Raw genomic sequence first — 11,281 nt, forward strand, 5'->3', positions numbered from 1 at the left:
TTTCTGGACCATATTCGCTTCTGATTGGTAGCCCGATTCCCTAACCGCTCAGCCATCTGACCCCCCACATTTTTCTTGGTGCAAAATATGCAGAATATAATGTTTAAAAGGACTAAAAACGTTTAAAGTTAGACAATGTCCACTTTGAATAAGACCATAGGAAAAAATTAAGATAAATAGTTTTCACCCCCCATAAAATAATAAGAAAGTTTAAAAGATCTCCTGACGTTTCACCTCGTTAAGGCTTCCTCAGAGAAGGGCCAAGTTTGTAGAGCTAAACAGGAAGTTATTAAGGGATTGGGAGGAGGGGGTTTGTCCACTTTCTGTGGATTCTGATTGGACCTGACGGTCCTTGCCCTCTCACTCCCCTGTGTTAGGGTTAGGGTTAAGGATCTGTTATCTTGAGTTCTATTAAGACAGATGTATTGTTTCCAGTAAGGAAAAAAAAGACAGAACACCCTGTTCTGTTCTAAAAAACTAACCCTGGCACAGTGAGGAAGAGAGATTCACATTTACTGTGCTCGCAAATCCATACAATCGGTGATTGCAACAGTGATGCAACACCCAACTAACATGTCCAAGAATAGAGATCCATCTATATGGACAGGATGAAGGACTGACATATTGAAAAGATCTGGGAAGGGTTGAACAGACACAGTTTAGAGGTGGGGTTAGTTATGTGATACATAGAATGTACATAGGATACATAGAATGTGGGTTTGTTATGTGATATTACATAAGGGAGGGTTAGAAGAGTGAAGGGGAAGATAAGATGGGAGGTGAGGAAAGAGGAGGGATAGGTGAGGAAAGGGGAGAAAGGTATAAACAGGACAGGAAAGATTGTAGTAAACAGTAAAACCCTCCAGCCTCCCCCAGGATCAGACCAGCCTCCCCAGGATCAGACCAGAATGAGAGAACAAAAAATTGTTGTGAATTACTGCGTGCATGCAAGACTCACCATTTGGGTCAGCTTGTTTGTATTATCAGCACTGCACCACAACCATCCACAAACCATCTTCCTTTTTGTGTTTCTCTGTTTGTTTTGGTGTTAAATTTATGAAGCAGTCATTTCTGCAGTTCCTGGAACTCCCCTGCTCAATAAATGTGACTCAAATGCTAACAAATCAATTGCAGACCACAGCACATAGACTCACTTGTGTTATCTATCTCTGTCAAAGGTGAAGGCATTGTTCCCTTGTAAATAACTTATCAGATTCAGAGGAAAGTGTAACCTTTGAGTCCCATCCTTCTCAGAGGTCACCTCCTCCGTCTCCAGGCCAACCTGGGAGGGCTTTCAGCTGCTCCAGTTTTCTCAACCAATCACAAGCCACACTCATGCATGTTAGCCATTGAGAAGCCAGCAGCCTCGGTGACGTCAGGAAGTGTTGTGTTGGCGTGTGAACTTTGGACCAGGGCGCCAGAGAAGGGAAACACAGATGAGATACAATCCTTGGACGAGGGCTTCATAACAAAGGGAACTTATGCTACTGGATTTCTGCATTTTACAGAGTCTTTTGAGTTTGCTACCCAGGAGTCAACACCATGGATCAGTTCCTGGAGCAAGTGAGAGAGAGGCTGGGGGAAAGGGAGGCTTTTATAATAGGCAAAATAGTGCATGTTAAAAGCACAGCAGAAAATCAAGGAGGTGTGTGAAGTTATAGAAAGAAGGGTGATAATATCCATAAGTGTGCTGTGTGGGATTAACCCTAACTATATTATTTTCACTTTAGATAAATGTCAAATGAGTATGTTCAATCATTAAATGATATGATATTGTTGTTTGCGTCATGTTAGATGAGGAGGAACAGGATGACATAACGGCTGTAAACAGGATGACATAACGGCTGTAAACATTTAGTCATTTAGCAGGGGTTAGGGTTAGGGTTTGGGTTAGGGCAGGTTACGGTATTAAACAGGAAGAGTGTAAAGCAGGGTCCTCTAGGTCTGCATGTGTGCAAAGTGTGTACAGTGTGTGTATGCCCTGTGTTTATGTGTGTGTTTATGTGTGTGTTGGTAGGAGTGTGTGCATATGTGTTTGTGTGTTGGTAGGAGTGTGTATATGTGTGTGTTGGTAGGAGTGTGTGCATGTGTGTGAGTGTGTTGGTACATGTTTGTGCGTAAATATGAATGTGTTGGTGTTTGTGTGTTGGTAAGAGTCTGTGTGTTTACACTGCTGTGATATGTTACCACAGGTGTGTTGTGATGTCATCTGTGAGGGGGTGTAACATTAAGTGTATTGTGATGTTATCAGGGCTGCGACGGGGTGGAACTGCTGGACCTGCTATTCGACCAGAACGACGGCATCCTTCGCCATGAGGAGATGGGTCACCATGACCACCAGGGCTGGCCAGTCCCAGAGACGAATGTGAGTTTGGTCATCGTCTTTATGTTCTGTCTTAAGTCTTCATGTCACATCTCTCCACCACAGTGCTTCCTCTCTCTCCTCTCTCTACTCTCCTCTCCCTCCTCTCTCTCCTCCTCCTCCTCTCTCTTCTCTCCTTTGTCCTCATTTCTCCTCTCTCTCCTCTCCTCTCGTCCCCCTCCTCCCCTCTCTCCTTTCCTGTCTATATACAGTAATATGCTGGTAATGTGTATGGTGTGTGTACCGTATTTCATCTAATAAATTAGAAGAAATTAGTAAGAGAGATTCAGACAATTCCAGCTGCAGTGCGGCCATAGACAAACAAAGAATAGACAAGGAGGTCAAAAACAAAGCCTAGTTTAAAATGTAAGCCGTGCGTGTTTGAATTGTGTAGAAATCTGAAGCAGCATGCCGAAACGTTCTTACACTTCAGCTTTCAACAGAAAGTTGTGCATAAAGCACTCACCACCAGCAACAGATCTGTAGCACGCAAACTTGGGGTTGATGAAAGGCGAATTTGCCATTGGTGAAGTCAGCTACCTCGCTATATTGTAGGCTACATGTAATTGTCACAATTACATTATTATAATTTATAACTTGTTTTCAACCAATGTCATAATTTAGAATTATATAATTGCATTCAGTATTATTAAGTAACTTTATTTGGTAAGAGTAAAGTGCCTTTATTTTGAAGGCCTTTTGGAACGCTAGTGAGTGAGAGCCGACAAGCTAACAGCAATTTAATGCTCCAATAAAAGTTAATGGTTGTTATAAAATGTTAGCGATCTTAGGAAACCTCTATTCCCTTGTGTACAGCATGCAGCCAACGAGGTATGTTGTTTTGTGTCTGTATTTTACTTTAGTGAACGTTATTTACATGCTGCGCATGTCATTGTATGTTCATATTAAGCTTATGTTGGAGAAGAAGCTTCAAACCTGTAGCAAGAAAGCCACTTATGTCTGCCAGTGCTTCGAGGGAATTATACACTTGTGTAATAAATACTGTTGTTTTAATCAAGCCAATTAAATAAACATTTTCTGATTTTTTTTGGTGCAGCGTTCATTCGAGGGCGGCGTTTAATCAAAGAAATACGGTATTTGGTGTGTGTTTATACAGTAACATGCTGGTATGTTGCTTCAGACCCTTGGCCATCATGGAGAGGACTTCCTGCATGTGATCCTGGGTGGCAACGACTCCGTGTCAGGGTCCCCCCTGTGGCCCCCCTCCCCCAGCGACAGTGGCATCAGTGAGGACCCTCCCTCGGACCAGATGGACAGTCCCCAGCGACCTGAGAGCCCCCCCAACAAGCCCCCACACACAGGGCCACTGCCAGGAGGCAGAGACTTCTCCATCAGTCTCAGTAAGGGTTACCCCGGCAACAAGGCCACAGCACAGTCCTCCTTCCTCAACCCCACCCCGCCCGCCACCATTGAGGGGCTGGGCCGCAAGTTACCTAGCACACACACACATACAGACATACATACAGTCTCTGTAAGTGTTACCTAGCACACACACATACACAAACTCACTAATGCTGCTCCTTCTGTCTGGTCTGTGTCTGCTTATATGTGTGTGTGTCTGCATGTGTGTGTGTGTCTACATGTGTGTGTGTGTGTGTGCGTGTCTGCATGTGTGTGCGCAGACAGCTGGGAGTCTGGATGCTTCCCAAGCAGCGTGGGGGAGGGCCAGGGCCCCTTTCAGCCGCCCCCAGACCTACCCCCCCCGGATCTGCCCCTGACGGTCAAGGACCTGCTGCTGTCTGGCTGCACTGACCTGGTGAGACTCTGATGAGTTAGGGTTAGGACATGATGCATACTAACAACTACCTGTATGACTCATGGAGTGACTCATATCAACTTGTTTGTCTCCTTTAGAGGTAAGTAATTTGAACATGAAAAAAAGTTGTCAAAAAACAGGAACATTCTGGCAGCTGGGACGCGAGAAAAAAACATTAGATTACATGAGAACCTAGCTGTAAGATAATTGTAATTTTCCAGGGTTACAAGACATATCTGTAATATTACATAACATGCTGTTTTTTTACTGGTAAATATTACTTTTATTAATTAAACTTCAATGTAAAAATACAGCATTTTCAATAAGTAAAAATATTCAATAAAGCCCAAACAAGAAATCACGATTTAACATGTTCACTCAAAACAAGTCGTGTGCAAAACATACAGCATCCAGATACTGTAATCAGTATCCACATATTTACAACTTTAGCACCGGCTAGTTGTACGAATTGGAGAGGAATATTGCCCGCAGCAGGACAGTTTCAGCAGAGAGGTTAGATCGCCATCTAACTGGACAACATTCACACTCAGGGTGAACACTTAATTTATCCAAACTACAGACCATCACATTACACATATCAAAACAGAATGAACACAGCAACAAAACTCCAAACAATGCTTATCTAACTAAGCTTAAACCTTTAACTTTGTAGCTTTTCAGCTTTCTGTGGGGTATTCTGGGTAACAGGAGCGTTGCCGCTACACAACTATCTAATCAATTTTCCTTTGTCCTACTATGGAGTCTTTACATTTATTCATTTAGCAGACGCTTTTATCCAAAGCGATTCCAAGAGAGAGGTTTACTAAAAGTGCATTGGTCAATGAGATCCAATGAGGCCAAAAAGGCTTTTGTAGTCTTTGATATTGACAGGTGCATGCTGGGATTGCATGACGTCAACTACCCGAGCTCAGTTCATCCTTCAAGGTTCCTATGTCTAAACCAAAAATTATGTTATTAAGAAGTTATTTGACCATGGGATGAAAGTAAATATCTGTAAAATAACTGTTAAAATAGCTAGTGGGAAATTATGTGTTTTAACAGAACATTTTAATTTTTGTGTATTTTTAAGTAACAATATTTTGCTGTAATTTTAATGTTATTATATACATTTACATTTTGCCATTGTCTTTCTATTTGTAATACCTGTCATTCAGAAAAAAAACACGTATAATTTACAGAAAAAGTACTGTAATTTAATAGTTTTTTTTAGTGTAGCTTGGAGAAAAAAAAGAGAAATGGACAGAGAGAGGGAGGGAGAGATGAAAAGAGGGTCAGCCCATATAATTGGTGAGAGGAGACCATGAAATGAACAAGACAAGGCTGACACCCCGGTTGTGCTGCTCTGAACTCACATCCTGACCAGTGGGGGAGGGGGTTAGAAGAGACAGAAGGAGAGGGAGGAGAAAGGGGGAGAGAGGGTTGGGGAGAAAGGAGAGAGAGTTTGATATTGATGCTGTTTCTCCCTTACCACCTCCCTCCTCATTCCCTTCCTTCCTTCGCTTTCTCCCAGCCCCCTCAGCAGTCCCAGAAGTTATTCCAGGATCTGGTTCTGAACGATGATGAGAAGAAGCTTCTGGCCAAGGAGGGTGTAACTTTGCCCAGCCAGCTACCCCTGACCAAGGTAACGTTGACCCCTGACCCTTGTGATGTTGAACCTTGACCTGGCCTGACCTCATATCTGTTCCTCCTGCAGTACGAAGAGAGAATTCTGAAGAAGATCCGCAGAAAGATCCGGAATAAACAGTCAGCTCAGGAGAGCAGGAAGAAGAAGAAGGAGTATATCGATGGGCTGGAGAGCAGGTAGGAGGAGGAGAGGAGGACGGGGAAGGAGGAGGACAGTGGAGAAAGAGGAGGAGAGGAGGAAGAGGATAGGGGAGGAGAAGGGGGAGAGTGGAGGAGGAGGATAAGAAGAAGGAGAGGGAAGGAGGAGGGGAAGGGAGGAGGGTGGGGAGAGGGGAAGAAAAGCAAAGGAGGGGGAGACGGAGGGGAAAGGAGAAATGGGAGGAGGGGGAGGAGAGAGATATACCCCAAAATACATCAAGATCAAGAGACTGGGTATGCAACCACATATTAATAGTAATGTATTCTTGATACACAACCACATAATAATAATAATAATGTATTCATTTAGATCTGTTCCATTCCCCAATGTATTTCTGTGAGTCCTCATGCTGTCATCATGTTTTCATGCTGTGTGTGTCATCATGTATTCATGCTATGTGTTTGATTGTGTGTGTGTGTGTGTGTGTGGATGACCTGCAGGATGGCGGCTTGTAATGCTAACAACCAGGAGCTGCAGAGAAAGCTATTCCAACTGGAAAGGAGCAACACGTAGGTTGTGTGTGAGAGTGTGTGTGTGTGTGTGTGTGAAAGGATGTGTGTGTGTGTGCATGTGTGTGGTGAGTGTAGTGTGTTACTCTGCCTGCCTCCCCCTCAACCTCCCCCTAAGCTTTCTCTCCCTTTCCGTCACCCCCCCCACACACACACACACACACACACACACACCTCCCCCCTCCAGGTCTCTCATGGAGCAACTCCGGAAGCTGCAGTCTCTGGTGATGAATGGCTCCAACAAGCCAGCTCAGACCGGAACCTGTGTCCTGGTAGGACCTCATACACGCTGAGGACACACATCACAAACACACACACACAGCATGAGGACACACACATTCAGAGACAGACCATGTGAGCAGAGTCAGCCTGCACATGAATGAGACCAACAGACACACAAACACTGGTGCTGCACACCCATGTACACACACAGAGATATACACACACATACACCACACCCACACATACACACACACTTCCACCCAACAATACTAATGCCACTTCTAGGGACTCTCCCAGAGAGAACAACTTAAGGCCGATTTATACTTCTTCACTTTACGGACAGACGCACGCACGGAGTCGGACGGATTGGTTTAATTTATCCTACTCCGATGGCTTTGCGTGCTGAAACAATTCACCGCCAGAACAGTAGATAGCGCTGCACTGCAATGCTAGCTAGGTTATCAAAAAGTCTGAGCAAATTTACAAATGAGCAGTTTCATCAATGAAATAAGCACATTTTGAGCAACTACACTGCCCATTTCTCATCACACCTCCATATTTCTTTCTTCTCCTCCTCCCTCTCTCTCTCTCCTCCCAGGTTCTCCTCCTCTCCTTCTCCCTGCTCCTCTTCCCCAGCCTCAAGCCCTTCTCAGACACCAAGGTGAGCCAGGGGGGAGACTTCAGCCCTATCAGAGGTGAGTGTATCTTCCACCACCCTCCCCCACCCTAAGCCTACACACCAACCACCACCCTCCTCCACCCTAACCTACACACCAACCACCATCCTCCCCAACTTACCACCACCCTCCCCCACCAATCACCACCCTCCCCCATCCTAACCCTACACACCCCCTCCTCCCTTGTTTTCACCCTTCTTCCTCAGCAGGGGAACTGAGAAGACTGAGAAGACACGCACACACTCACGCACATACTCACGCACACACTCATGCACACACACCACCTCTACCTTCCCCCAGACACTCAAATGGCTTGCCTGCAGAACATGTCAGCCCATCAGTGTTAAGCCTGTTGATTTCAAAGAGCAAACCTGGCAACCATATGGCAGCTCAAACCTGGCATCCAAGTCCCTATGTCATTATCTTGGGGCCCCTTTTCATCAGGTTCCCCAACAAACTCAAACTAATCTCCATTTTGCAACCGTTCATTAAACTGACTGTGCTGTGTTTCAGACATGTGTTTGGGTGTGTGTGATGTTTAAGACGTGTTTTGGGGTGGATGACTGTGTGTAGTATTTCAGACATGTGTTTGGGTGTGTGTGTGATGTTTAAGACGTGTTTTGGGGTGGATGACTGTGTGTAGTATTTCAGACATGTGTTTGGGTGTGTGTGTGATGTTTAAGACGTGTTTTGGGGTGGATGACTGTGTGTAGTATTTCAGACGTGTGTTGTGGTTTGTGTGGTCTCTGTCTCTCTGTGGGCCTCATGTAGGTACATTTGCAAACTTAGCGTTATTAGCGCCATGCACAACCCGCAGATTGCACACACGGTGATACTTCAGTATACGTCGTATTTACGAAACCTGCAGTTCCTTGGGTAATCGACGCCTTTCTCTGACCACTATACCATAAATTGCAAGCATTTAAACGCGCAATTGAATGGGCCTCCTTCTCTCTTTCTATCATGGATCAGCCAGTCAAAACAAAATAAACTTAGTGATAACAAAATTGATGTGCTTGTTAATGAGGTAACGGCAAATTTAAATATTATACAAGGCCGGAATTCCACACCGACACAAAAGAATGGGCCGAAATGACAAATTCCGGTCCATTCAGGGAGTCAGGTGGCTGAGCGGTTAGGGAATCGGGCTAGTGATCTGACGGTTGCTAGTTCGATTCCCGGCCGTGCCAAATTACGTTGAGACCTTGGGCAAGGCACTTCACCCTTCTTGCCTCGGGGGAATGTCCCTGCACTTACTGTAAGTCGCTCTGGATAAGAGTGTCTACTAAATTACTCAATATAAATTAGGTGGGCCGTTATTGGCATTAATGTGCTGCGTGAGACTTATCGGGCGACAAAAAAAATATCGCTGTTAATATGTTCTCAAAGTTGGGTTGCGAGCTGGGTCTATACTACGCAAGCTATGATGACTTTCACCTTGATATGTGTATGAAATTATCACACCAAACGTGACGTGCTAACATGGATGCAGCTATGAAGCCGCCGGGTTTACTTCAGGGAACATTTATTTTTAAGAAGCTTCCCAATGGAAACCTCGACAAGACTAAGGTTGATTGCACCTTGTGCTATGCGGAATTAGTTTACTGTAGGAGGTTTTCCAGTCTCAAATACCACCTAAACGCAAAGCATCCCTTAGCTAATGCGGAAGATGCCGGGCCAAGCACTGATGTAGCGCAGGGAAAGAGTTATCGTCAAACTACTATGTTTGAGTGCAACCGAGGCAAGCCCATCAGCACAGCACTATCAGCCAAGCTAACTAATCTAATAAACAGTTAATAAACACAAGTACATCTTATTGAACATAATTTATTTTCATCACCAATTATCATAGAAGAACAGCTTTCTCAAGCAGTTTGTGATGCATTTTGGAAACAGGAGATGAGCCCCTAGTCTAATACGCCACCTGGCTTGAGAAACCCGTTCTCAAAGACTTATTTTTAGTCATTATTTGGGTAGCACACATTCTGAATGCCTTCAGCGGAATTCAAATGAGACGTTTTAATCTAGATGAATCTAGATTAACGCCAAGATTACAGTGAGATTAATCTAGATTTAGCTAATATAAATATAAATATTTATAATATATTGGATGACCAATCACCACCTCCAGCTGAACCTCGCCAAAACAGAACTTCTCATCATCCCGGCCAAACCTTCCATCTCCCACAACCTCTCAATCACGCTGGGATCTGCGACGGTGACCCCTTCATCCTCTTCCAGGAACCTTGGGGTTACCATGGATGACGAGCTCTCCCTCACGGCCCACATTGCTGCGGTCTCCCGGTCGTGTAGATTCACCCTCTACAACATCTGGAAGATCAGGAGATACCTGTCTGAGCACTACACCCAGCTGCTTGTCCAAGCACTTGTCCTCTCCAAGTTGGACTACTGCAACTCGCTGCTTGCCGGTCTCCCACTGCTTGCCGATCTCCCAGCATGCGCAACCCGCCCTCTTCAGATGATTCAGAACACAGCGGCCCGCCTGGTCTAAAATCTACCCAGACGCTCCCACGTTACTGCTTAATCTGTAACGCGTAGTGATTTTGTGTTCACTCAACTGAAAAAGTGTGATCCTTGTGGCAGAAATCCTTTCAGATCGTCTCCTTGGCCTCATTTGTCTTGCTCGGATTACTGCTGTCATTTCACCAGGAGGCATATGCGAGGGAACCCACTTGCATCCAGGATTACGCCGGCTTTTAAGAAGCTACAAATTTTCAACGCAAAATAGAGGCGCACCTTCACGGGGGGTTTTGTATATACCATGGAATACATAATTAGGCGCACTTTACGCATCCCCTCCCATCTCTTTATGGGAAACTCACACTTTCCCCTTGACCTTCCTGTTAATGCATATGCATGACACGGAAAAGCACAATTTGCCATTTTCAGATCCCGCAACAGGCAGTCTGCGCTTTAACCTCAGTGTGGCATGTATGTACATACCTCGACATGCTTTTACGTGCTAATTGCGAAACAAATACGCCTATAGTGGGTGCAAAAGCGTTAGTACATGAGGCCCTGTGTCTCTTATAAAAGGTTAGATGAGAACAAGAATGGAACTGGTGCTAAACATCTTTGTAAGGTGACATTCACTGACATACCTCTCCTCTCCTTCTCTCCTCCTCTCCCCCTCTATCTCCTCCCTCCTCCTGCACCATCTCCCTCTCGCCACCCCGCTCTTCCCCTCCTCCTCCCCTCCTCTTCCCCCCGCAGTCCAGTCTCGTTCCCTCCACAACCTCGAGGCCTCCAGAGTGCTGCAGGTCTCAGACCCTCCCTACTCTTCCCCCGACGACGAGCCAAATGCCTCCCCTCGTGACAGTGATCACATCGCCGCCCTGCTGGGAAAGATGAGTGTGGCAGGGGGGCGGGACCACCTGCAGTCTCTTTCTCTTAACGGAAGCCAGGATGACCAGATGCATTACCATGGCGACCCCATCACCGGTCATATAGCGATGGTTACTTTGGATCCCCGTCGTCGGCCAACCCTTCGCCCTCACGCTGATGACATGTGAAACCTAATCACAACTCATGTGGGGAAGAGAGGAGGAAGGAGAGCAGGAGGAGAGGGGGAGGAGAGGGGGAGGAGAGCAGGAGGAGAGGGTGGTAGAGGAGGAAGGAAAGCAGGAGGAGAGGGGGAGGAGTGGGTAAGGGTGGGAGGTAGAGGAGGAAGGAGAGCAGGATGAGAGGGGGAGGAGTGGGAGGTAAAGGAGGAAGGAGAGCAGGAGGAGAGGGGGAGGAGAGGGGGAGGTAGAGGAAGGAGGAGAGGGGAAGGAAAGCAGGAGGAGAGGGGGAGGAGAGGAGGGAGGAGAGGGGGAGGAGTGGGAGGTAGAGGAGGGAGGAGAGCAGGAGGAGAGGGGGAGGAGAGGAGGG

At 45.9% G+C, this 11,281-nt stretch overlaps 1 protein-coding gene across 1 annotated transcript; it reads left to right on the forward strand.

Annotated features, from left to right (window-relative positions):
• The first annotated feature begins 1,421 nt into the window (after window positions 1–1,421).
• On the forward strand, window positions 1,422–10,977 carry creb3l3a (cAMP responsive element binding protein 3-like 3a). Its single transcript, XM_047051161.1, has 10 exons — window positions 1,422–1,563; window positions 2,252–2,365; window positions 3,504–3,723; window positions 4,006–4,139; window positions 5,671–5,781; window positions 5,854–5,960; window positions 6,423–6,491; window positions 6,679–6,763; window positions 7,312–7,408; window positions 10,625–10,977. The coding sequence occupies exons 1-10, from the start codon at window positions 1,543–1,545 to the stop codon at window positions 10,921–10,923; spliced, it is 1,257 nt and encodes a 418-aa protein (XP_046907117.1). The 5' UTR covers window positions 1,422–1,542; the 3' UTR covers window positions 10,924–10,977.
• Window positions 10,978–11,281: the final 304 nt, after the last annotated feature.

This window comes from Hypomesus transpacificus, unplaced genomic scaffold (assembly GCF_021917145.1).
Source record: "Hypomesus transpacificus isolate Combined female unplaced genomic scaffold, fHypTra1 scaffold_139, whole genome shotgun sequence".
Taxonomy (NCBI): Eukaryota; Metazoa; Chordata; class Actinopteri; order Osmeriformes; family Osmeridae; genus Hypomesus; species Hypomesus transpacificus.